Genomic DNA, 25,647 nt, shown 5'->3' with positions numbered 1-25,647 from the left:
ACTGACACCTCCTCGGCACAACGTCAGCTAGCAACATATCTTCATATCTTCGTATATGTCATCAAATTTATTTCTGAAGCCTAGTGGCTTTTTTTCAAGAGCTCACTTGACACTATACATGCGCAAGAGGATCTACTGTAGGAATCATCTGAGAAGTATATCGGATTGTTTACTTCACCATACTTCACCACGCTAGCCCAACCTGGCCTAGCGTTTCCGCCTCAGGCCACGTCCGCCGACCCGCTTGGACTTCCCCAAGTTCCGCAGCCACCGTGATTCCCCGACTCCCGATCCCCCAATGTCCCCAGCTGCTCGAATGGCGGCCCGGTTCTTCTCACACGATGGCTTCCGATCCTCATAGGAAGCAGTCTGTCATTGACGCTTCGCGTGCCGCCATGGAATCGCCCCCAGGCATCGCTGCCTTGTTCGTCATTCGCTTCGACATCAGGACCGGGTAAGTGTTACTCCCCCACCTTGCGAACTCTCAGGAGGGGTCTGTTGCTAACACGCATGTGATGGCAGATATGTGGTCTCGTGGAAACGAACAACACCAGGAAGTAAGGAGCCCCGAGTGTTGAATGATGGAGTTGTTGCGACGCGCGATGCGATGCTAACACGGTTACGACAGTCGACGTCGAAGGGGTAGTCGAGTACAAGTCGCTGCCTTCCGGGCTGCACAACGTGACGGACGATTTAGTGTATGTGGATTGGCCTCATTTACAACAATAATCAGCGTTCCTTGAATGCCTGGCTAACGCTCTCTCTCGACTTAGGTATTTCGTCCATGATCAGTATGCCGGGATCAGCTCGTTCCTCAACCAGCCCGCCGCCGAGGCGGAGCGCAATGCGAAGATGTTCGCTATTGGAGTCTTGGTTCCTCTAAGCTCTGGGAGACTCGGAAAGAGCTGGCGACATGCTCCGCGACTGAGAGATTTGACATTGTTCGTGAATTTGGACCCTAGCTCGCCCGTCATGTCGTGACCAATGCTTATACTTTCGAACAGGAAATACGCCACCGACATGTCAAATGAACAGCCATTGTTGGACTATTGGGATGCTTTTCAAGCCGGAGGGACCGATATTGTTACCGCCGACTCGCCGGTCGATTCGCCAGTGAGCGTTCGGTTCCGACCGGGCGACAGACCTGACCACTCGTCGCGCAACCGCGCCTTCAGCGATGCCATGGCTTTGGAAACGTTAAGGCCGGCCTTGACACCCTTCCATCCTGCTTCGTCCCTACCTGATTTCATCGACCGCTTCGGGCCGTTGGTGTTCCCCTTGTATAGGGCAGCGCTATTGCGGAAACGTATCCTTTTCATGACCGAAGCACCGGTACATACACCATGCAATTATGGTATGGCGTCTCTCCTCGCGTATTTTACACATTTGCGGCTGCTGACCTTCTCATAGTTTATGATCTATCACTGCTGGCATCTCTACCAAACTCCCTCCTCCAAGCACTGCCATCTGGATACATTCCACCCATGCGGCCTCGCCCGCTTTTCAACATCGGTATACACGATATCCCGTACCTTTCATCCTTCGATATCTCGCGGGACAGTCAAGATTTCGAAAGAGACCCTAGCTGGATTGCTTGCTCGACAGATAGTGTCCTGACGATGAAGCCTGAGCTTTATGACGTCCTGGTCACTCTCTCTCCTGCGCATTTCCAACATGACGTCGAGGGTGTATTCCCCCAAATCACTCTGATGCACCCTTCAGACAGAAAATCCAACCCGAAAAACAACTTCCTTCTGAAGGCAACACAACGGGACGCTCGTCGTTACGCAATGCTACGTAGAGGTCTACGACATTTTGCCGCTGACCGAGCCTCCCCTGATGTGTCGGACGAATCCGACACCGACTCCACCTATTCATCGAGCCCGGTCGTTGAGCCGATCTCATGGACCCGACTCGCCTACAATTCTTTCATTTGGTGGGCTTCCGCCGGCGCAAACCGTGAGGGTCTCTCGGAGGAAGAAGAGGAGCACCAGATTGAACAAGACGCACGATTGCTGGCAAGCGTGGAGAGTCTTGCATATCCTGCTCCCAACTCCACAGGCCGGCGCTCCTCCCACGCCGATGATGCTGGCCAGGAGCCGCCGGAAGTTGCTCTGGTAGCCTACTTCCGCCGCTTGACCACACAGATCTTCTTCACCCTTGCTGGCGCCATCGACCGCCACGATTCTGAATACCGTGACGAGGACGGCACTGATCCTTATCACGACACGCCTTACCTCGATGACCCCGACAACGATGATACCGACCTGTCACTTTCCATGTCACGACGGTCGATACACACCGATGATGGAAGTAGCCCTCTATTGCGGCAGCGATCGCACGCGAGTCACTCTAGCCATCATGACTCGAGCTCGAGGCGAGGGGCTTCGGGCAAAGATGATCCGATCATCATCACCGTCGCCGACATGGCGGAGATGGGACTCGACATGTGGAGCGCTACAGATCGAATCTTTGTCGAAGAACTCGTGTCTCTCTGGTGGGGACGCCCGGCACATGTGGACAGCGCGCGGATTCGCTGCTGCGGGATTTCAATCTTATAGATGTGCATTGTATTCATATTCCCCTGATCTTTTTCAACATCGCTCAGCTGCGAACTTTCATAATTTACCGGGCGCGGGCTTGTTTTACCTCACTATGCCATGTAAATACGTAGCTACTGCATTCTTATTCTACTCCTGCTGTCAAGGACATCTAATGCAAGGGCATCTGTTGCCATCAATTGCGGATCCTCATGCAACCCTTCGCCGGTACTAACAGGAGCTCTGCTCATGAAGCCAATCAGCAGAACCCCCAAATGCACGCCTGGTCATTGTGTGACAAGTCAGCTAGGGGGCGATCTTTCACTTCGCTCGGCTATTGATATCCCGCTTGTCTTGTCGTTGCTTTTGGGGTGCGGCCGTGCCTCAAGGCCAGAGGGTCGTATTCCGCAGTATCTTTGCTCGCCCTAATGGAGACAACTACAGTATAAAAACGAGGCGAGCCCCTGAAGGACACAGTCTGACCTGAAATCGTGAGCTTTCACAAACTGGTGCAATGAACGAGTGACTGCAAAAGAAATCGCAAAAACAAAAATACTTTCGGTTTGGACTGACAATCCATGTTGTTACAATGCGCGCCAACATCACAATGCACTCAATCACCTTTTAATGTGAGCCTGCAGGAATGCAACCATGCCGCTAACCAATCATGGTCCATCCCGGCCTACATCATTATACTCTCCGACCACCGCCATATTTATACCCTCTGGTTACCCCCAGCTCTTCAGAAAATGGATACCGAGATCCGTGGGTTGATTTTTATCGAGGATTATACCGTCGACGCGCGCCGAAACAGGGAGGTATGAACTTCAAGGTGTTGTCGTATATCAGAATGTCCCGAAGACTATCCACTGCGATAACATCAGCATGTGATCTCAGTATGCGAATTGGTCCAATGCATCGCTTGTGGCTAAATTCGGCAGCTAACTCGCCTGTCGATATGCCGTGTCTTTTCCTGCTCTTCGTGACTTGGGGCTTAACTAACCTGGTCCAACGGCTCTTTCCGCCGTTACTTTCTCGAACATTTCCCATATGGTTTGAGGATCCCAGTGCCACGCATCCATAATCCCACACAGGATCCAGCATGTGAACACCATTTTGCGTCGGTTCATCATTATGGTCTGATCGGACCTCTCCAGAGACCTTTCGGCGAGCTCACCCAATCTGTTGACCAGGTTTGCCTCCTCCGGTGTTGCCAATTCGCGATCTGGGTATCCTTCCAGACATTTGCTCACGACAAGAAGTTCATGCTCGACGACATCTGCCAATCGAAATGCGTGTTAGTAAGGCACAGAAAAGAATATGAGCGTCTCTCACCGTTTGGCAGGTCTGCAGGCTTCAAAAGGTAGACAATTATTGCCACCATCATTCTCCTTTGGGTTTCTGTCATGATTCACTGGAAGGTTCAGCTTTAAGGACAGCTCGTACCGTCACCGCACACTGCCAAGATCAGTGGTGGGAGGTAGGGGGAGTTGAGGGAGTTGACCCCATTGTCTCTTGGATTCGAGGCGCCCACGATCGAAATTCGTGGGAAATTAGTCTGTCTTGGCCGAGCGCCTCAGCCTCACGGCTCCAACAGATTTCCAGGTACTTTTTCCATCGTGCTGCAGGTACCGGGAACCAAAATTCATGAATTTGGCTCCGAAACTACCTTTGTCCCAAGCCTCGCAATTCTCCCTCCAAATATGCCGGTTAGAACCCCCCGAGTTGAAAAAGACAAGGATTGCTCCATTTCTTTTCCGGTACACAATGCTATTCTATTACCACTGCAGGGTTGGTAAATTCCCATACTCTAGCCCTCCGATGTTGAAAAACACCAGGGTTACCATGACTGATTTTTGCGAGCCTGAGCCCCCTTTTGGCCTGATTGGCTACGGTACTACCTTAGGGTAGGGCTCTGAGACAAACATTCGGCACTTCGAGGCTCTCTGCGTGACCTGTCGATTTTCCATACCACATTTTGACTCATAGATTGCAGGCAGCCACGACCTCCGTCTGAGTCTACATACGTTTCGGGGCCTTAGCCGCCGATCTCAATCAATACCGTTGGCGATTTGCGACCATAATCGACCATTTCCTACGCGTCGATACAGATCGACATTTGGCATGACCTCATCCACGGTCTACTCAGCATAGGGGAGATACGTAACAGGTTTGGCTACCTTATCGAAGAAAGGATTGAATTTCCAAATACCGCTGGGGGTTAGAGCTGAGCTGCATCATTCTGGCCCCCAAAAAAAACTCAACACAGCTTACTCAATCGTCTTATAGCGATCCTTGCATGAAACAATCCACCAAATCGGCGACCGGTCGACGTTCTTCCTCAATCTTTTCAATGATCCCGCACAGGTCTTCCCGCTCCCTGAGTAGATCTCTCAACATGCCATGGCAGGCCATGCCGAATCCCAGTTGAATTGGTCGCTCCTCATGTGTATGGAACAATTCCCAAAGAATGTCCAGTGTGACGAGATCGTCGTCGCTCCACCTGTCATCACCCTCCTCCAGGAAGCGGCGTTGGCGATCGGAACCCAGCCAGGCGAGATGTCGTTTGAAATAGTAATGAGAGTGTTGTTTGAAGAGCCTTTCCTGCCATGTTCTAGGGGGAAAAGAAGGTTGAGCCAAAGGATCGTGCTCATGATGATTCGAACTTGTTCCGCCGATTCTTTTGGTGCCGATGGGGTCTCGTGACCTAGTAGCTCTTGGTCGATGAGATAAAGCACAATGTTGAAATCCATATGCTGATATTCTTGTTGAATCTCATCAGGAATGTTCAAGTTATGACTGCCTATCAGAGTTACCAAACGGGCTCTGGTGTTGTTGCCGTTCAATTTGAGAAAGCTGGCCAATGCTTCGAAAGAAGAGCTCCTGATGTTCCTGGCTTCCCCGGTCTTAGGCCCCAAGATTTTTCGGAAACAATTAGCGATCTTATCACTCTCTTCAAGTAGCTCATTGTCCTTTTTATTCCTGCGAAATTCTTTTTCATGAAGCTCTTGCTCGACGGAACCCACAATTTCCAAGCCCGAGTAGAGGAATCTGGCAATCCGCTGGCCCTCGGAAACGGACAACGCGTTGGAACTCTGTCTTCGGCCCTCATATCTGGCCGATATATCGTCCAATATATTTCTGACCTGAATGGTAATGGCAGTACCGGCTTGAGCACTCAGATGCATTTGCAGACGTTCTTTTTTGACGCAGACACGATAAAAGCTGACAGAGCCCGGAGTATCTCGCTCGGAGGCTCCTCTATCGTTCGTTTTCTCCTGGGCGCTACCGAGAATGCCTGGGTGACGACTTTCGTTTTCGATTTTAAATGCTTCTTGTAAAAGACTTTTGATTTTCGGCTGGTCCCTCATGTAATGCAAGATGATTCTAACATCACACGAACTAGAGTGCTGATCTCCGGTATTATTCGGTGTCGGGTATTGCAAGATGCTGCCAGTGCCGTGGCAATTCTTGGGTAATTTATGGAGACTGTGGCGATCATGGGCTGGGCTTTCGATGAAATGTGGTATATCACTGCTGAGAAGAAGCTGGTGACATATGTGCTCTGCTACTCCATAGATCGTTTGGAAACAGAACTCTTTCTCAACTTCTGGGTTGACGTGCCTCTGGACTATCGAAGCAGTCCCCGGTAGTTCGCTCATGATGAAATCAGGCCTTTTCCTCTGGCGTAGTGCTGACAACAACGATGGTGTTTAAATGAGGAGTGTTCAAAACCAAAAGAAGCGCGTGATAGCTCATACGGAGAACAAGAGATTTTTCGACAAATTTATACATTTTTTTAAGACACATTCACCGCTACGTATTACTGGGGCCCAAAGTCCTCAAAAAAAAGACGCCATACACCTCCCCTCCACGATTAAAATGTCGGTAAAGCCTTGGGGTGGTCAGAGACAGGGAGCGATTCAAAAAAATTTCACTGATGGTGTGAAGGATAGCAAGGGTTATCAGATAGATCGGTGAAGACCATCCAAGACTATTCGCTACCAAAGACATTCAGAAAAAATTTACCCGGGTCATTCTCATGCATTCCAGCCGTAGACGATGACATGTTATGGCGCCCGAGATCGATTATCTCGCTTTGAATCGAGTTCATGTCTGAATTAGGGCGGCATGATGCATCGCTAGCGCTTATAAGGAAACGTTGGCATGCCTGATTTGTCCGATGGCGCAGCAACGACCCTGGTCTGCGCCCAAGACTGGGAACCCCTTGTGTCTACCCGAGCGTGTGGTGGGTGCGACCAAACTGCTGGGAGATTCCGATGAACTATGGATCGGTAGGGGCTACTGGATGTGATACATCGTGTGATATCTGACACTTTAATTCATCCTTCAATGTAAAACTGACGACCGGACATAGATTCACGAATGTAATGGTAGTCCATTTCACTAAAAATGCATGATCACCACTGAGGGGGGCAAGGCGAAATCACGAGGACATGCCCGATGTGTTGCTGAATAGGTGGGGAAGGGGCCTCGCGTCTTTGCCTGGGAAACTCGATTTTTCATTTTCTTGAAAGTCTCAGTGAAAGTATTGTATCTTTAATCGTGGTTTCATTATCACGTAAAGAGCGGTCGTGGGTTATTCCCAGGGATTTAGTGTATGTATATTTCCCCTCTGACACATGGTCTCATAATATATAAAAAGAAGGAAAACTGGCTCGCAAACCACTCGCCATCATCAATGCACAATGATTGAAATCCACTCAGTCATCAAGCATGCCAGAGCCAGTCTGCACGATTAACTCCAGGTGTGGTTTGCCAGATCGTGACGAGCGCGGTCACAGTTTGTTTTTCCGGTGTGGATGTAGCAAAGACCAGCCACACCAGGCGACCACATGGCACCGCACTCTCACATCACGATAGTCAGAACCCACAGCTCCAATATCTTCTAACCCTGAGGGTAGGCCAACTGAGCAGTGAGGACGTTGCCGACGTACTTGCTCTTCGAGGGCAGGCTGTCACCTCCCCGCAGTAGGCGATAACCGGGTTGACCAGGTGCTCCGACGACGGATCGAGTTTCCGGCAGGTACTTTGAGGCAAGTAAATCCTTGAGACGGTTCTCGGCGCTAGAGAAGGGATCCTCACTATGCTCGACGCGAGTGCCACTGGCACGGAAGTGCTCCAGCTCAGGTCGGCCTTCCAGTATAATGGGGGCAATAGCCGCAGCCACGCCGTGGTCGGTTCGGCCCAGCAGAGTGACGGGTCTGTGGCGGCAGTTGGCGAGCTGCCACCAGTGGGTGTTGAGAAGGCAGAGAGCAGCGGGGTTGTAGGCGTCGTTGTTGCGATACCACATCATAGAACCGATCATACGCGCGTACAACTCGGCCAGGGTCCTCCAGAGAGCCGCGGGCCAGCGAGAGAATGATGTTACTCACTTCACCGCACACCACATCAGGACCAAGATAAACCCAGTCGTGGCAGACACAGTCAAGACCGGCAATGGCGGCCATCTGCTCACCACCACCAGGGTTGTAGTAGACGTGGCAGAAGAAGGCGTCGGCCAGCTTGTAGCGGCAAATCGGTCGAGATCGTTCCCGACAACCATGCACGGACTGGAATCCACCGGATCATTATCTTCAATGATGGTCTTCTGGCGGAGACAGCCGTAATTGCAGCCCTTGACAATGCGAATCTCATCGATATGGGGACCGGCAGAGGCCGAGGCCTCAGCAGAGGCAGTCACTTCAGCAAAGACAAACGACAGACGGTCAGACATCGCAGAGGTATCAGTACCAATGGAGTAGCCGAAGATAAAGGCTGATTTCATGATAGCCCAAAGACCAGAGATCGATCCACCATAATGTCTACCACGGTTGTAGCCCATCGACATGGCGAAGATGCTCGAGTTGATCAGAGGCTCTTCACACGACTCGGTGGCGAAAAAATCATCAGTGGCCTTGTCAGGCGAGTCGGCCACGCCGCTCAGCTTGGGAGCCAAGAGCTTGCGGGCAACAGGCTAGGTAGGCACGTCCACCTTGTGCACCTCACCAAAGTCAAGGACTTCGTTCTTGCCGGTTGTGATCACCTTATCACGGGCTTCCAAGAGAATGGCAGCGTCAGCCAGCAATCCAACGGCGCAGTCGACGGCATCGGCAACACGCGCATTAAGGAGCGCTGGTGGTCAGCCCGAGGATCAACAAGACCGCCTCGGACGGCAATCTCGGGGAGCTCATTACCCCGAGCAATGTAAAGCATGTTGGATCGAGCCCAAAAGTATCAGCGAGAAAATAGATTGAAAATGGTATCAAGAGGGCAAGTGATCTGTTGACCACTCTGTTGGATGCTCTTCAATTTCTGTGCTGGGGCAGTTCTATCTATGTCTTTTGCCTCTTCCATTGCGCCGCTAAATTTACTCGGCCATAGAGGTCCCAAGGGAGAAGCTTCGAGCTGGAACGAAGCTGTCCGTGGTCGAATTATTTTCATTGTAAAACTTGTGCCTTGATGTGCAAGATAAATGGTTACATTTTTGCTACCATGCAGCGTTACTATCGAATGCAATGCTGCTGTGCCATCATACAAAAGTGCATGGTTGGTCAATGAGTTCTGATGTTCTCTTCCACTTGACGATTTACAAGTCTGAGCCCTGGTAAAAACTGATACATCTCAGGACTATCTTCTGTGCATCTGAAGCAGTGGCGCCAGGGACGGAGCTGTGCAACCTGAAGCACAACGTGTAGGTATATCTTGCATCGCGGGGATTTCAACGTTGGTCTCATGTTCTGTGTAACCATGGCCTCGTTGGTCTCAGTAACTTCCGCTCGGACTTCCAAGGTTACCTGCCTGTGGTTGTACTGTGCAGAGGCGTCTATTGCTACTAAGGCTGCCCCTGGTAATGCTTGTCTTTACAGGGTGGCGCCAGTCCTCTACCACGCTAAATCATGTACAGGCCACCCCATAGCTTGAGCTAGCTTAGTATAGGTTCATGCGGATCTGTTCCTATTCCAATGCCGCGTATCGTCTATCTCGACGCGGTAGTTGGCGTGCACCTGGGTATCGTATCCCGCCTCCTAGGCCAGCTAAGAGCTGAGGTACTGTACAAAGCTCTGACTTGCATACCATTTGTTCTCTCGGAAAAGAGAAGTGATGAGCCTCTGATTGCTCTACATTGTTTTTTCACAAAGCCCGAGGGTCCGGACAGTGGAAGGTAGGTAGTTATGCACCTGCGAGATGCAAAGTGAGCAAAATAAGTGATGTAATGAGCGCAAGCCATCAGGCACAAAAAAGTCTTCGAGAACCGAAGACGATGTCAAAGCAGCTTTATATCTAGAGTCGGTGAATGTTCACGACTTAAGGTACCTAGTATTCCGTAATTAGGCACTCTCTTCGTTTACCTTCGGATGAATCGCTTAGTACTCTAATACTGAAGCTTTCTGGGGTAAATGGCCAGCAAATTTACGACTCACATATCTGGTTGACACAGCCTCGGCGTATAGGACTGACCACTGGAGGCGTGGATGTGGCTGACCCGTGCGAGGGAGATCGGTCGCCAATATGATTCTACTAGCAATTTCTGAACTCTGAATCGCCTGATGTCCATCTAGTATGTCTCCCTAATTTTATATTGCTTAACGATGCTCAATGAATGAATTGGCGGCCACAGTCGGCACGGAGATAAGAGAAAAAGCAATGAAAACTGAATATGGTGCGGGGCTGGTAATGAACGTGGGCGGCCAGCATGAGATGCTTCCTGCGGGCACCGAGCTACTTTCAGTATTATGCGAGTGATCAATAAATTCCCTCGTGTACATGACCAGGACCCAGCGTGAGCTGCATTGCGAAAGAAAGGTAACATGTTGGTGGAGAATATCGTTCAAATCACATCTGTCTTTTTTGCCGCTCCTTCATAGAGTACGCTTTTGGCAATTCGCCGTCTAGAGGTACTCACGAGAGCGTGGGGCAACCTCTTAGCATTCATTTACTGAGACCCCCGCGAGACTGCAGTGCCCAGGTGTAACGGATACGGGTGGGGGAACTGCGAGCCATCAGCCTCGGAGTCCTCGGGCCCACTAGAGGACCCATGCCTTTTGATAAAAAAAAAACATATGGGATTCGGCCACTAGGAAAATCAACCCGAGGTTCAGTGGGCAAGGCTAGTCACCGATCGATCGACTTACCGGCGGATTGGTAGATCGAGCTCTGTGGTGTTTGTTCGATGTTGAGAGGTGTGTCCATATTGATTGCTTTAGCAGATAATAGTAGCTTCGAAAGCGATATTAAATACCCACCTCACAGGTGCTTGGGGCAGGACGAGAACTACGATGAAATCTACGATTGTGCAAACGTGAAGTTGTGTTCATAAGTACACTCACTACCTACGAGGGTACCTTAGGGTAGTGTAGGTGATATTGCTATCATGCAGGGCTATCTTGTAGTAAATAGATTAGATGAGCCAGCCTCGTATGAGCAAGACAAAGGAAATAAAAATAAACTTAAGAGAACATCATGCCCAGTGCCATGCGGAAAACAAACTTAAGAAAGAAAAATATTCACAAATCATACTCGTCATCATGTGCTTAACTTTTCTGGAATCGCTCGATGCAAATGGTCAATCAATCAAACTAAAATCCCGGTGGCAAATCTTTACTCCTCGTAAAGATCCATGTCACCACCACTACCGTCTTCAATGTTAGCCAAAGATTCATCATCGTCAGTCATGGACTCGTCCCCATCGCTGTCAGTTACCGAGTCGTGATTAGGCAATACATCGATACTACGGCCATTGCGGAGGACAACGCGGGCAGCCTCGCCATCCTTGATACTGCCGCGGAGGATAAGCACGGCCAGGCGGTTGAGGACCTCGCGTTCGATGAGACGCTGCAAGGGACGGGCACCATAGGCGGGAGAATATCCAGCCGCACCGAGGTAATCCTTGACTTCTTCGGTGCATTGGATGTGGACGTTGCGGCCGTTGCCCTCGAGACGCTTCTGGACCTCGGCAAGACGGAGATCGACGATCTTGCGGATCTCTCTTCTCGTAAGACGGTTGAAGATGACCGTGCTGGAGATACGGTTGAGGAACTCCGGGAGGAAGTAGTCGCGGAGAGCACCCAGAACCATTTCGCGGGTTTGCTGGTCGATTTGGCCGTCCTTGGTAGTGGGACGGGCCAGGAATTCGGCACCTAGGTTGGAGGTCATGACGACAATGCAGTTCTTCGCGTCAACAATGCGGCCTTGGCCGTCGGTGATGCGACCGTCGTCCATGAGTTGCAGGAGAACGGTGAGGACTTCCTTGGCGGCCTTCTCGACCTCGTCGAAGAGCAGGATGGAGAAGGGGCGGCGGCGCAAGCTCTCCGTCAGTTGACCACCGGCGTCGTGACCAACGTAGCCAGGAGGAGCACCGATCATCCGGCTCAGCGAGTGACGCTCCTGGTACTCGGACATGTCGAATCGGATCATGGCCTTGGGGTCGTCGAAGAGGAACTCAGCAAGAGCCTTGGTAAGCAGGGTCTTACCGGTACCCGATGGACCGCAGAAGAGGAAGCTTGGAGGTGAGTTCGGGTTGCTCAGACCGGAGCGTTGCAGTCGGATAGCATTGGAGACGGAGACAACAGCCTCCTTCTGTCCGATGACAACCTTGCCCAAAGACTTCTCCATGTTCAGCAACTTGTCCTTCTCCGTAGTCTTCAATCGAGTAACCGGGATGCCAGTCCAGCGACCAACAATCTCGTTGATCTGATCCGGGCCAACAGCATCGGCGAGCAGAGCCTCACCAGCCTCGCCAGCAGTAGCCCGTCGCTCAGCATCAGCTCGGGCTCGATCAGCCTCGAGGCGTTCGATCAGCTGCTTGGTTTCGGGAATGGCGTAGTATTCGAGATCAGCGGCAGTCACAGTGTCGCCGGAGCGCTCAGCCTCATCACGTTTGACCTTGAGGGAGTCGAGCTTGATCTTGGCATCTTGCACTTCCTTGCTGCGCTTCTTCTCGCTTTCATACTTCTCGCGCATGGGTCGCAGTTCCTCGGTGACGTTGGCAGCTTCTTGTTTAGCGGTCTCAAGACGGGCCTTGGCGGCCTCATCCTGCTCACGCTCCAAGGCATGAATTTCAATCTGAAGTTGGCGGAGCCTACGCTCGAGGGTATCCAAAGCTTCGGGTTCGGATTCGCGCGTCACTCGGACAGCCGCGGCGGCCTCATCGATCAGGTCAACAGCAGAGTCGGGAAGACGGCGAGCTGTCAGATAGCGGGAAGCGAGGGTGGCCGCAGTGACAATGGCGCCGTCGAGGATGTTGACACCGTGGTGGACCTCGTACTTCTCCTTGAGTCCACGGAGAATGGAGATTGTTTCAGAGACAGAGGGCTCCTTGACGAGGACCTGCTGGAATCGTCGCTCAAAGGCCTGGTCTTTCTCAATGTACTTGCGGTACTCGCTCAGGGTGGTCGCACCGATACAGTGAAGTTGGCCTCTAGCCAGCATGGGCTTGAGAAGGTTGGCAGCATCCATGCCGCCCTCGCCGCTGGATCCAGCACCCATAAGGAGATGGATCTCGTCGACGAAGAGGACGATGGTGTCCTTGGAGTCTTCAATTTCTTTGAGGACGCCCTTCATGCGCTCCTCGAATTCACCACGGTATTTGCTGCCGGCGACCAGAGATCCGACGTCGAGGGAGAGGAGACGGCAGTTAGCCAGGTTGGCAGGGATATCGGCGTTGACAATCCGTCGCGCCAGGCCCTCCACAATGGTGGTCTTACCAACACCGGGTTCTCCGATCAGGACGGGGTTGTTCTTGGTGCGTCGACTGAGGATTCGGATGACTCGGCGGATCTCCTCCTCACGTCCGATAACAGGATCGATCTTACCCTCGCGGGCGAGAGCGGTCATGTCGATGGTAAATTTCTTGAGGTTTTCATTTTCGCTCTCGGAGTCGGCAGTCTTGGAATCGACGCGACGCGAGCCACGAATTTGCTGGATCGCATTGTCGATCAGTTTGAGGTTGGGAATGTTCGAGTCTCGCAAGGCGCGTTCGACCTGGGAGTCCTGTGCGACAGTCTGGATCAAATGGTCAATAGCGACAAAGCTGTCCTTCTGTGTCTTTGACAGCTCGGTCGCCTTCCGAATGACCTTGGCGAGAGCGGGAGAGACGCTGACGGTCTCGGGTGGGGGTCTTGACTGGGCAGCCGGACCAACAACTTCATGAGTGCCCGATCGAGCAGCTGAGGGTCGCCGTGCGCCCGTTCGACGACCTGACGGAAGAGTGGGGTCGAGGCGGCATCGTGTGACGAGTGGCCGACGGGTTGCTGGTCCTCCGACTCATCGGGAGATGGGTTGAGAAGTGACACAGCCAAGTGGAGAGGTAAGATTTGGGAGTGAGCATATTGCTCGGCCAAGGCGCTGGAGTCCAGCAAGGCCTTGTTGGCCCGATCTGTGAATTGAGCGCCGTTCATGTTGAACGGGATGGATGGGAGGGGATATCAGTGAAGTGGGTGGAGGTCGCGGAACAGGTATAAGGTGTTTGTGTTGAGAGAGCGTTCTGAAAGAAAGTCCGAGAAAGAAATGCTGAAACGTATGCAGCGCCGATGATGCAAGTGCCTATATACTTGGGCAGCCCACCTGCCTTGAAGCACCTGCCACCGTCATGACGCCACGGGCTGCTTCCACCGCCTTCCAGAAGACGCGTGAAGGATCAGGTGATTTCGCGATCAGGCGACGTCACATGATCTTTCAGATCAGTCGATGCTGATGCCTCAATACGACACCTCGACACCTCAGGCACTTAATACCTGTCTGTCTGTCACGGCAACAAAGTTCCTGCCTGATCGCTGCCGCACGGTTGAGGTGTCAACTGAGTCAGCATATGCAGCATCGACGGTAAACTTTCTTTCTGAGAGTGAGCCAGACCCCCGCGATGCTGATTGCAACCAGACCCCAAGACTGATGCCTGCAAGTGCTTCCATTGGGGGAAGTACAGTGTGCGGGTGTGCCTCGGGACAGGGCCTCGTGTCCATCCACGACGTCCGATCCAAGGAAGCCGTGGTGAGAGTTTTGATTTGACCGAGATGCAGTGCCGCTGACGCCAGCCTAGGGACAACCCCTCTCCGCGAGGGAGAATTGACCCGGTTCCAGATCGCTGGTTATCGAGGAACAGGCGGGGGTCGACCTCGTCTGAGACTGATATCCGTCCTTCCAGCCGGCTGACTACGTCTACCCGCAGAACTTTCATCCTGCTACGATACCCGACAAAACTGAAGGTTCCAGGTACTATCTGATGATCTTGTCATGACGTCAGGCGCGACCGGCCAACCAGCAAAATGGTGAAATGCCTGGAGTGAATCGTATCTTGACGTCAGACATTGACTTTTGCGATGCTGCGTCCGTCGCAACAAAGAAATTAATTCAAGGTTGGGAGGAAGGTAAAAGCACCCCGAACCCCTCACACGCCAACACCAACGAAAAAGAAAAAATTCCCGCTGCAGCTCGAATTTCTCTCGGTTATCCACTTTGCTCCTGGTACGGGCAAGCTGAGCGATGGCGGGAATTCACCGGATGGCCTAAACTCGAGCTAAAGCCCTGGGATATCCCAAGCTGGGTAGGCGACCGTGGAGCCTAGACATCGTGGAGACATCGTGGACATCCGTGGGGAGCGCAGTGCCCACCAGAAACCGCGTCGGCGCATCCAGACACGGAGATCGATACAACCCACTGCGCATCGCTGGAGCGCTAATTGGAGGTCATGGGCCGGTCCAAGGTTTCGTCGGGGCCACCGGGGCATGAGACGGCGCGGTTATGGCGCAAAAAATAGAAGCGGAAGGTTCCAGCGGCGGGGCCAGCGGAGAGAGGGGGCGAAGATTGCCTTGACGCTGATTGCCTAGCAGACCCCCAGTCTGTAGAATCCGTAGAAGCTATACCGGGTGTACACTGTTGACCCTGGGTAAAATGTACTTAGCGAGGGTTTTATGCGGCATATTCGAGATTTCTCGGCTTCTCTACGCTGCGGCAAGACACGACGGTGCCTGTCGCGGGACAAGGTACAGCTGTAGATCCTAATCTGATGATTGCTTCCCCTCTTTAGGTGTACGTTATTTGGGCGTGGTGCTTAGAGAGTTGGCATGATAGGCGTAGAGCTGCGGGCAGCGTGTCCATCGTTCCCACGGGCAATGAGAGCCAACTCTGGTCCCCAAGACCTCTCACCCGAGGCTCTTGCAGGGAAAACCCGGTTTGAGTGGCCCGACTCGCTCCCTTCTGAGTTTTTCCATGTTCAGGTTACTTAAATCCATTAGGAGTGGGTTCATTTTCTCCCCTAAACCGCGCTAGACTCAGCTGTCCTAGGACCGTAAAAGGTCAACGACCTGCATATGTCACTATAAAGTCTACTCGCCTCCCAGCGGATCCTATCTCACGCCATCACACCCTCCAGTGAGCTCATCTGCACGTCTTCGTATTTGCTGGACGCATTTCGGACGCTGCCCGGGTTCTGTCTGTCGCGACTATCCCAGCGGCCGATCAACCCTGTGCCTTTTTAGGGCCAACCTCTCAACGGCCGTGCTTGCTATTCCCTTCCTCTCTATTGCTCGGTTCACTCCACGAGTTTATCTCCGATTGTCTTTCGCCCTGATCTGAATCCTCTGTCACTCTGTACTCACTCATCATGTCGACCAAGCCGATCTTCGTGGCGACGCATCCGCGTGCCTGTTCAACGGCATTCGAGCGAGTAAGTTGATCAGCAGAGATTTCCAAAAATCCAAGAATAGAAATTCCATTCTTCTATGAAATTTGCCTAAGAATTGGATTCTACAATTGGATTCTACAATGGTCGACTGAATGATTGCTGACCCTCACTAGGTCTTCATGACTCAACGGGACACTATCCAGTGCATACACGAGCCGTTCGGCGATGCCTTCTACTACGGTCCGGAGCGTCTCTCAGACCGTTTCGAAGACGACGAACAGGCACGTGTGGAGAGCGGCTTCAGCAAATCCACGTATTCCACCGTGTTGGAAAGAATTGAAAGAGAAGCATCACAGGTCCGACCCTTCTTCCTGCGAAACCGCCCCCCAAATCGTTTCCCTTGCCGCAAAATGCTCCCATGTCTCCGCGAGGATCGACTAGGGAAAGATCCCCCCTCTCTCGTTTTTTTCCACGATGATGCTTTCGAGCCGTCGTGACCCCCTTCCTGCCTCTGTTGTCACACTTAGAAAGACCGGGGGTTGAAAGGGTCTTGCATCCGTCATACGTCGAATATTGTCATCCTCGAGGGAAATACTTACCTTCTTTATAGGGAAAGAGAATCTTCATCAAAGATATCGACCACTACCTTCTCCCGCCAAATGACCTACCCGCCAGCGTCGCTCCCTCTCTGCGACGCATCAAGCGCGGTGTCGGCACCAGCGCCAGCACCAATGGCGAGACCCTCGCCAACGGCGTGAATGGCGATGTCAACGGACACGCCCACGCCAACGGGCACACCGAGCCAACGAATGGTGTCACCAACGGCACCAATGGCACGGTGAGCAACGACACGGCTAACGGCGTCGAGCTCCACGACACCAACGGCTCTGCCACCAACGGCTCTGCCACCAACGGCTCCGCCACTAACGGGCACGCCAACGGACACGTCAACGGCACCTCCAATGGCGAGTCTGCACGGCCATACCCGTACAACACACCCTCCGAGCCGGGTAACCCGACGGTGATGCCGCGGGCCCTGCAGGAGCAATTCCACTGGGCCTTCCTCATCCGCGACCCGCACTTCAGTGTGCCTTCGTACTTCCGCTGCACCATCCCCCCGCTGGACCAGGTGACGGGCTTCTATAACTATGATCCCCTCGAGGCCGGATATGACGAGCTGCGTCGGCACTTCGATTATCTTCGTCGGGAGGGACTGATTGGTCCTCGCGTGGCGACTCGTCCGGACCTTAAGCTCGAGGATGAATCGAAGGTGAAGGAGACCACCGACGAGATCTGTGTGATCGATGCGGATGACATGCTGGATGCCCCCGCAGCGACCATCGAGGCTTTCTGTAATAGCGTGGGCCTGCCGTATACCCCCGACATGCTGGTCTGGGATACGCCCGAGGACTATAAGGTTGCGTGCGATGCGTTTGAGAAGTGGCGAGGTTTCCACAATGACGCTATCGAGTCGAATAGCCTGGTAGCGAGAACACATGTAAGCTCAATGAGTCGAAACAGAGAAGAGGTATTAGAAGAGGATGATACTGATATCTTACAGAAACATGCCCCCAAGTCCGAGGAGCAGTTCGACGCCGAATGGCGCAAGAAGTATGGAGACGAGGCGGCCGCTCTCATCCGCCAGACCGTCGACGCCAACATGGGCGACTACCTGTACCTGAAGCAGTTTGCCGTGAAGGTCTAATGCTGTCAGGTAGAGGTCGAGATGCTCATTGTCTTCATGTTGAGTGTGGAGTATACCAGTATACATTATACCGGGTATACCGCACCGAAGGCACAGAAAGAGGAGGAAAGAAGAGAGAAGAGAAGACAGGAGAAGAGAGAGGAGGAATGCCCCGTTATTTTCTGTTCAATGCAGCGATTCCCCCATTTTGTTTGATGAGGACGATTTAGTCCCGATGGCGCCATCTCCACCGCGCCCCAGTCGATCGCATCACTGCGCCGTGTTTCATGCCTCACCGACTGTTCCTTACTGCTATTATTGCTATTGCTCTTGTCATTACTATTGCTGTCGAACTCCTTACGATCCAAGTATACCATTATGCCCAATTACCAGATTGAACTTGATTGCTTTGAAATTGCTTGCACCCGCTCCACCTAGATACCCCAGGTATCTACTGGCCATGACAATCACGTAAGATGTGTTACTGAAATAATCATCCGATCTCTGAGATATGGTCGCATCGGTCCTGCACTACTGCACTCCAGCCCGATGGCGAGATTTCCGGGGTGCGGAGACTCATCCTCCCCCAGTAGAAGCTGTTGCTCGAGCAGGGACGGCCTTGGAACGGTTCACACGGGCCCGTGGTCAAAGAGTGTCTGATTGACTATTCCTGTTCTTCGAGCGGATAATATTTTCGGTGATTACTGTAATGTGTTGTGGCCGGGTGGAATCGGATTACCTTGCCGTTTGGGGAACGTACATTCTGCTAGTATTCAGGCTCTGGAGGCTCACAGGTTAGCTTCTGCCGGATGATAGTATCCGGGTATGGTGTCCATGTATAATCACATTCGCTGCCATAACAAATCTAGCGCCTAGTCTGCTAAACCCGAATCCCGCAAGCAACACTCCTGATCTCATAAATCCTGGACAAAAATGAAAACGGGAAATTATTTCAAAATACAATGCCAGATTATCGCACGCATGCATTCTACACCGCACTGTATCCGCCTCTCGACCCGGTTCCCTGGAGGGTGTTGACGACCCGACGGAACCAGTCCTGCAGGAGATAGGGAATGTCGCGGATGGCGTCGCCGTGCGGGAGGAGATCCCAGCCGCGGGCGCCGTAGCGGTTGTAGTTCAGCCATGAGCCGAAGATGAGGTAGGCTGCGATGCAGAGGAAGAGACTAGGGGAAGGAGGTGGTTAGTATTAGCTCCTTGATTGGGCAGCTAAATCGAGAGTCAACTCACATGATGATCAACCAGGTGAAGAAGCCCCAATGGTTCGAGCTGGCGTCGTTGCCATCCTGGTAATTATCACAGGCGTAACGCGTTTGCCATTCCAGCTTGAGAACGTAGACGCCGTCGTCGTTGGGAGCAAAGCTCTTGAACTGGAGGCTTTGGTTCGAAGGCATTTCCTCCTCGTCCCCGTCCGCGCGGCGTTGCTTCTTGTTCTCCTCATCCTCTGGAACCGACTCCTTGGTGCTAATTCCCTCCAGTCCAGACCGGTCCGGGTCACACTTGAAATCAATCAAGGCAGCCGCATCCTTGGCCTTCTTGTTATTGTATTCGCCTTTCCATGACCCACCGGCGATCTGAAGACGCAGACCCTGGGTGTTCGAGTCGATCTCGCTGAGTCGTGTGAACTTGGGCTCCTTGGAGCCGCCGCCCATCGGATCGAGGCCGGCGATCGGGAAGCCGAATTTCTGGTCGCCATTTCCATCGCTGGGAGTGAGGTCCTCGAATCCACAGACTGCATTCAGGGGCGAGGGGTTAGTAGCCATTCCGGATGCCCAGGACCAAATGATCTTTACGTGGGAGTAGGTGGTGGACGTACTGTTCTTGGAGTGCTCACAGCTGCCGGCTCCATCCGGGCGTTTCGATGCTTTACCCAGCGAGTGGCAGATGTCCAGGACGTAGGTTGTATTCGTCACATATTCCTCTGTTTTGTTGACGTGGTAGATCTCGTGCACGCCGCCCAACGGGCTGAAATCGTATTTGTAATCGTTGACCTTGATGTGGGCGCAGTCAAAGCTCATCGCGGTCGTCAAGCTGGCGCCTAGGGCGGACAGCAGGAGCAATGTTCCAGTTGATTGTATTCGCATGACGGTGGTTCTATAACAAGTGGGAGAGGTAGAGGAGGCGCAAGGCGTCGAAGGAGGAGCTGGCGGAGCCGCGACGCGGACGAAAGCAGGAGCTGAAGAATTCCGCGAATGCCACGTGGACAGTGCAGTCACCGAGGGTTAAATGGTCGTTCCAATGACAAGAGCGTTGGTGCTGGGCCCAACGGTGGCTGCGCTTGCGGTTGGCGAGGAGGGCGAGGCCGTAGCGAGGTGACGATGACGGGTTTGCGGCGGCGGAGGTGTTTCGTTTCTCCGATGCGGCCCCTGCAGACAGCGCCGATGCGTCCACGAAGGTTGCGATCGACTGTGGGGTACCCTGGGGTAAGAGAGATGCCTGAACACTTTTATCACGTAGGATACGCTGGAAACGTGATGGTAGGGATTGTCTGATGACCGCAGCTAGCTGCCTCTGTTTGCTGGCTTAAGTCAGGCTGGGATGATGTCACTCGACCAAGACAGTAGCATTGTTTCGCCTGACGTGTGACCACATTGCTAGGGTAGACAACACGCCAGAGATATTTCAGAACAACTTTTATCTGAGATAAATTATTTGCATTATTTTCGATAAAACAAAGAGACAAGAATGACTCCAGAAGCTTGTGTATGGCTGTGAGGACCAGCAATTACTCGACTAGAAGCTCCCTAGGAGCTACCAATATATTTAAATCGAGACATCAAACTAATCGAAGTCTCTGAAATTATTCCACACCTTTTTTTTTTTTTTTTTTGGATTGTCTAGTTTCTGCTGAATGTCCTTCGTGCTGCTCTCTCTGGCTATACTTCGTACCTGCTTGGATACTAAACCCCTCCGCCCACGCACGGGCCACCCGCACATCAAACCCGAATGCCATCCAACGCGGACGACTTTCTCCAGCCAGTCGCTTTCTGCACAGTCACTCCTTACATCCAATCATGATGCAACCACGCATGGTAGGCCATTCTGCCCCCCGATTGAACCCCCCAGCCGAAGCCCAATGACACAAACCCCCGCATCGGCCAGGGGAACGCATTAGCACTGATACTGACACCGCGCAGCTCTCGAAGGAGGAGGAGGGCGTCGGCGGTAACGAGGAGAATGAGGTCCGTCGCGAGGACCAGGAGAAGATCAATCGGTTCAGCCGACTACACCAGCGCCAATCCACACTGGAGGACCAGCTCAAGGCCAAGCAGGTATGAATATGAATGCCCCGCCATCAGCAATTCATGGCATGCAATGTTCGAATCGGGGCCTCATGCTAATACCAATATAGAAAGACAAAGAAGACCTGGAGGAAGTCTCCATGGAACTCGAACTTGCCGATGAGGATGACCTCGTTCCGTAAGTCTTACCTATCTCTCCCCCCACTTCCTCAAAGTTCCTCAGGGGAGATACAGCGCAAAAAGCAGAACTAGACTAACATCACTAGCTACAAAATTGGTGACTCCTTCTTCCAACTTCCCCTCTCAGATGCCCAGTCTATGCTCTCCACATCCACAGAGCAGATCGACGCGGACGTGTCGAAGCTGGAGGAGTCGCTTGATGAGCTGCGCGAGGAATTGCAACAGCTGAAGGTTGCTTTGTACGCTCGCTTCGGACGTAGCATTAACTTGGAGACCTAGACAAGATCCAAGGTCTTTGTTTATCATGACACGAACCCTAAAATAAGATATGTATTCCACGGAATGAAATCCTAAAATGACACAAAATATTAGCAGCTTGGCCAAGCCTGGATCGTACAACAATAGGCAGAAATGCCGTGCAAGTTTGGTGGTGGTTCCTTGTTTGTGGTTCCTTGTTCCAATATCATTTCTCTGCTCCGGCTGGACCAGCAGGATTCTCAATATACGTGCCAGTTCAAAACTAGCTGTCTCCATCCAACAAACGCACAACTGACCATATCTTTCTGCGACCGGTCCCTATCCCAATACTCTTTATTACCGTGCAACACCCATCACTTCCATTGATCGACATTCTCCCAGAACCCCTCCACTACAAACCCTCATTCATATTCCCTCTTCACGGCGTTGTCCCCCAACATGTCCAACGCAACAGCCATCACAAGCACCAGCACCTTGACCAGCACCACAACAACAACAAATGCCACCCACTCAACAACCACATCTATCTCCCACTGCGGCGGCTCAGCCCAATATGAACTCCCCATCAAAGACGCAGCCTGCGGCATCCCCAACACACCAAGATACAAGCCGCTGATTGAAACCTGCGCCAGACCCGCCAGCGTCCAATCCTACAACCACAACTGCGCCCTCTACACACCGGCCATCAACCAGACTGTCCAGAAGCTCACGAATTGTCTCTATGATGCGGGTGTTGAGTGGGAGGATGTCTGGTGTTTTGGGTCGACGGATGCGAGTGCTACGGCTACTGAGTATCCTACTGCTACCTCTGCGACTAAGACGTCTTCGACTTCGGTGCCGAGTTCTGTTACTGATGCGGGTGTTTCGGTGGAGGTTGGTCGTGGGGGTTGGAAAGTTGGGGTTGTGGTGGTTGGTTTGGCTGTTTCTGGGTTACTGTTCGGAGTGTAAGCGTGGTCGAATGTGATGCTTCACATTGCATGTCTTTTCTGTTGGGATGCTTGGAAGCATCGATGTTGTCGTTTCGCGAGGTGCCTTCACTCATGCGATCAGTTTAACATACATAAGATTGAACAATCAATTACTCCACTAAGAACAGGTTATCAACCACATCATAATTCATTCAATCAAATAAAATAGAGGTATCTAAGAAGACCAAGAAAATGAAAAGGGCAATCCACCAAAGATATCACAAATCCAACGCTGCGGCATATATGTAGGAAAAGGAAAGATGGCAACACGAGTCATCAGAGCAACGCCGATTCTCCATTGCAGTGCTGCTGCCCAGTAACGCGAAGGGAGGGGAAGAGCATCCCGAAAGAAAAGTAAAAAATCAAATATGAGGCATGGCCATTTGCATCATGGCTCCCGCTCCGGTACTGCTTTTGCACCAGTATATACGGCTCTCGTCTGGGGAATGGTCCAGCATCTTTTATCGTATTTTGGGAGGGGTTTTTGTTTGGATGGGGGTAGTTTCAGATTGGTTGTGGCGAGGCGTTTACCGGAACTTGGCGCGGCAGCGGCCCATGATTTCATTCTGGCAAACCAGCTCGGCGCTGAACTCACTACCGTCCAGGGTCAGGTAGATGTCGAAGTACACCCGGTAGAAGATACCCTGGGGTGTATCCATGCGTTCAAAGTCGGTCTCGAGGTTTTTGCGGGACAAATCCGAAGTGAGCGTGACGACCTCCTTGATGCCTGTATTGGTTGTTAATACATGCAGCAAAATTTAAAGCTCATTCGAGGAAGACTTACGAGGATCTTTAGTATACTCGGGGCAAACGTCCTCATCGCAAGCGTATAGCACATCCTCATACATAAGGGTAGCACCCGGTGCCACCTGACGGAAGAAGCTGACCTTGACAGGCTCGCCAATCTTGACACGCTCACCCTTCTGGACGAAGATCTGGCGAGTGTACTTGCAGCGATCGCGGCCATCCAAGCTAGGCACGCGATACTGCTCAGGATGGTATCCCTCCTTGAATGGCTGCAGGGTGGCCATGAGGTAGTGTCGACGGGCAACACGGTGGGTGATGACTCGCTCGGTGATTCCGGCGGTTACAGCACCCTTGACAATGGCAGCCACCGAGTCCATGGGGCGGACCACCTTGGTGTTGTATTGTGGCGGGACGTGCAGCTTGATCTGCTGGAAGAGATACTCCGAGGCACCGAATCCACCCACAACCAGGACGTTCTGCAGCACCCGGTTCTGGGCCTGGATGGCAATGATCTGATTGCGCACCAACTCGAGAATCCGGTTCACTACAGGCTCGAAGCACTGCAAGATCTCCTCATTGGTGAACATCATATAACCCTCCTCAATACCTGCATCGGGGAAGTCGGCCTCAATACCGACATCCACGGCCCATTTTTGGCCATTGTTGCGGAAGTCTGCCTTGATGCGGTTCTCAAAATCCATGATACACTTGGCGTAGACCTTGCCCGCAATTCGGGAGCCGTCCGGCAGCTTCATCTTCCGAATCTTGGCGCGCAGGATGTTGCTGAAATTCCGGTTGAGGGCCGTCGAACCGCACGAGTCACCCGATCCGGTCGTGCACTCCATCACACTGAAGGGGGATTCTTCCTCGACCTCGTATGCGATCAAATCGACAGTACCACCACCGCAATCGACAATCAGGATAGCATCGCCGATCTTCAGATTGAGCAGACCGCTCTTCGCACAGAAGAGAGCGGCCGCCTCAGGCTCGGAAATAAGAGTCAGGCGGTTGTCATTTTCATCGCGCAGGAAGCCAGCTTGGATGGCCGCCGCGCGGGTAGCTGCCTTGCCGGCATCGTTCCAAATGGCCGGAACAGTGAGGTAATAACGGATGTTGCGCTCTTCACGAGTAAACACTTCACCCAACGTCTTCTGCAGTTGAGCGCGCATGGCCTGGCGCAACTTGAAGAGGTAGTCGGCGGCCACGTCGATTTCGGACTTGCCTGGGGGCAGTGGGGGCAGGTTGATCGGGTCGATATAGGTGTTTCCGGACAGCATCAGCTGCAGCTTAAACCATTCCACCTTCTGCACGCCGGGCTTGGGGTAGCCTGTCGGGGCCAGGGCATCGGCGATATCCGGCCCCCAGCCGACGACTTTCTGGTATTGGTCGTAGTAGAGAACGGTGGGGATCTAGTTTGGGAAGCGTGGTCAGTTTGGGTGAAACTTTGTTGATTCGAGTGAAAATGCGCTCACTTTCTGCTTGGTGTGAGTGCCGGCGCCTGGCCACTCGGTGATAATGTCTTCTCTCGCCTCGTTGTTGGTCGCAAAGGCAAACGCGACACCGGAGAAGGTAGTACCAAAGTCGATACCGACAATGAGCTGGGCCTTGCTCCGGTTGGCGCCCTCGACCTCGACGGCCGGGTTGCGGTATTGCGAGGCGAGCGGTGCGGGCATGGGCAACCCCATGCCTTGCTGGGGTTGCTGCATGCCGTAGGCTGGCGGCGGGTTCATTTGTTGCGGGATGCCGGGCTGAGCGTACTGCATGTTGGGTGGGTTGAGCGGGGCGGGGTGCTGGACGACCTGCTGGACCATGGGACTCTGCGGGCGCTGCTGGACGGGGTAGCTAGGTGGACGACCGAGCTGCTGCTGTGGTGTCGGCTGCGACGGCTGTTGGGACAGACTGGCCGTGGAGGAGCTGCGGTGGGAGGGAGGGGGGGAGGTGGGCGAGGTACCGTTGGAGGGCGCGACGGTGCCGTTAGAGGGGGCGGGCGAAGCGACGGGTTGGGGTCTCTCTTTCTGATTGCCTTTCTTGAAAGGATGGAAAGACCGGAATTTAGCGCTCATGGAGTCCATGTGCGGCGGCGGCGGGTGGGAGAAGGGGAAGAAAGAAAGAGGGAGGGGGAGGAGACAAGGCTGAGAATACGAGTTTGTGGAAGAGTCGGCAGAATGCCAGATGCAAAGGCCCGCTAGGGACCGATGCGGTCACCAGCACGAGGCACGCCTCGATCGAGGGCCAGAAAGGGGCCAACATCAGGCATCTGAGGCTGAGGATCATCCATGCCCTGGACGAGAATACGCGCTGTGGGGTGATGCTATTCAGAATGGACTAGTCTGGGTACAGTGTATTGGGTACAGTGCAGCCTCCATTTACAATCGGGTCAGATATACTT

General features: G+C 52.8%; 10 protein-coding genes across 10 annotated transcripts; 4 read left to right on the top strand and 6 right to left on the bottom strand.

Annotated features, from left to right (window-relative positions):
* Positions 1-341: 341 nt before the first annotated feature.
* N7532_006915 (uncharacterized protein) lies at positions 342-2,561 on the top strand (the record flags this gene model as incomplete). The annotated part of the gene is made up of 6 exons (XM_056619409.1): positions 342-454; positions 523-557; positions 629-698; positions 774-941; positions 1,005-1,354; positions 1,411-2,561. The coding sequence occupies 6 exons, from the start codon at positions 342-344 to the stop codon at positions 2,559-2,561; spliced, it is 1,887 nt and encodes a 628-aa protein (XP_056475568.1).
* A 756-nt stretch (positions 2,562-3,317) lies between these two features.
* Positions 3,318-3,948, bottom strand: N7532_006914 (uncharacterized protein; the record flags this gene model as incomplete). The annotated part of the gene is made up of 3 exons (XM_056619408.1): positions 3,318-3,409; positions 3,544-3,819; positions 3,876-3,948. 3 exons carry the CDS (start codon positions 3,946-3,948, stop codon positions 3,318-3,320), a joined length of 441 nt encoding a protein of 146 aa, XP_056475567.1.
* Positions 3,949-4,933: 985 nt separating this feature from the next.
* On the bottom strand, positions 4,934-6,202 carry N7532_006913 (uncharacterized protein; the record flags this gene model as incomplete). Its single annotated transcript, XM_056619407.1, has 1 exon — positions 4,934-6,202. One exon carries the CDS (start codon positions 6,200-6,202, stop codon positions 4,934-4,936), a length of 1,269 nt encoding a protein of 422 aa, XP_056475566.1.
* A 1,247-nt stretch (positions 6,203-7,449) lies between these two features.
* On the bottom strand, positions 7,450-8,756 carry N7532_006912 (uncharacterized protein; the record flags this gene model as incomplete). The annotated part of the gene is made up of 4 exons (XM_056619406.1): positions 7,450-7,894; positions 7,937-8,487; positions 8,545-8,675; positions 8,738-8,756. The coding sequence occupies 4 exons, from the start codon at positions 8,754-8,756 to the stop codon at positions 7,450-7,452; spliced, it is 1,146 nt and encodes a 381-aa protein (XP_056475565.1).
* A 2,385-nt stretch (positions 8,757-11,141) lies between these two features.
* N7532_006911 (ATP-dependent Clp protease ATP-binding subunit) lies at positions 11,142-13,939 on the bottom strand (the record flags this gene model as incomplete). Its single annotated transcript, XM_056619405.1, has 2 exons — positions 11,142-13,659; positions 13,683-13,939. The coding sequence occupies 2 exons, from the start codon at positions 13,937-13,939 to the stop codon at positions 11,142-11,144; spliced, it is 2,775 nt and encodes a 924-aa protein (XP_056475564.1).
* Positions 13,940-16,140: 2,201 nt separating this feature from the next.
* N7532_006910 (uncharacterized protein) lies at positions 16,141-17,866 on the top strand (the record flags this gene model as incomplete). Its single annotated transcript, XM_056619404.1, has 4 exons — positions 16,141-16,203; positions 16,335-16,517; positions 16,772-17,659; positions 17,723-17,866. The coding sequence occupies 4 exons, from the start codon at positions 16,141-16,143 to the stop codon at positions 17,864-17,866; spliced, it is 1,278 nt and encodes a 425-aa protein (XP_056475563.1).
* Positions 17,867-18,833: 967 nt separating this feature from the next.
* N7532_006909 (autophagy-related protein 27) lies at positions 18,834-19,947 on the bottom strand (the record flags this gene model as incomplete). Its single annotated transcript, XM_056619403.1, has 2 exons — positions 18,834-19,029; positions 19,094-19,947. The coding sequence occupies 2 exons, from the start codon at positions 19,945-19,947 to the stop codon at positions 18,834-18,836; spliced, it is 1,050 nt and encodes a 349-aa protein (XP_056475562.1).
* A 930-nt stretch (positions 19,948-20,877) lies between these two features.
* On the top strand, positions 20,878-21,564 carry N7532_006908 (tubulin-binding prefolding complex subunit GIM3; the record flags this gene model as incomplete). Its single annotated transcript, XM_056619402.1, has 4 exons — positions 20,878-20,895; positions 21,001-21,135; positions 21,216-21,283; positions 21,372-21,564. The coding sequence occupies 4 exons, from the start codon at positions 20,878-20,880 to the stop codon at positions 21,562-21,564; spliced, it is 414 nt and encodes a 137-aa protein (XP_056475561.1).
* Positions 21,565-21,981: 417 nt separating this feature from the next.
* Positions 21,982-22,491, top strand: N7532_006907 (uncharacterized protein; the record flags this gene model as incomplete). The annotated part of the gene is made up of 1 exon (XM_056619401.1): positions 21,982-22,491. The coding sequence occupies one exon, from the start codon at positions 21,982-21,984 to the stop codon at positions 22,489-22,491; it is 510 nt and encodes a 169-aa protein (XP_056475560.1).
* Positions 22,492-23,038: 547 nt separating this feature from the next.
* Positions 23,039-25,321, bottom strand: N7532_006906 (Hsp70 family protein; the record flags this gene model as incomplete). The annotated part of the gene is made up of 3 exons (XM_056619400.1): positions 23,039-23,238; positions 23,296-24,667; positions 24,731-25,321. 3 exons carry the CDS (start codon positions 25,319-25,321, stop codon positions 23,039-23,041), a joined length of 2,163 nt encoding a protein of 720 aa, XP_056475559.1.
* Positions 25,322-25,647: the final 326 nt, after the last annotated feature.

The sequence above is a fragment of the Penicillium argentinense genome, assembly GCF_028826775.1.
Source record: "Penicillium argentinense strain IBT 30761 chromosome Unknown utg000005l_segment0_segment0, whole genome shotgun sequence".
In the NCBI taxonomy this organism is placed as follows: domain Eukaryota; kingdom Fungi; phylum Ascomycota; class Eurotiomycetes; order Eurotiales; family Aspergillaceae; genus Penicillium; species Penicillium argentinense.
Note: the sequence above shows the minus strand (reverse complement) of the source record. Positions and strands in the feature narration are given on the sequence as shown.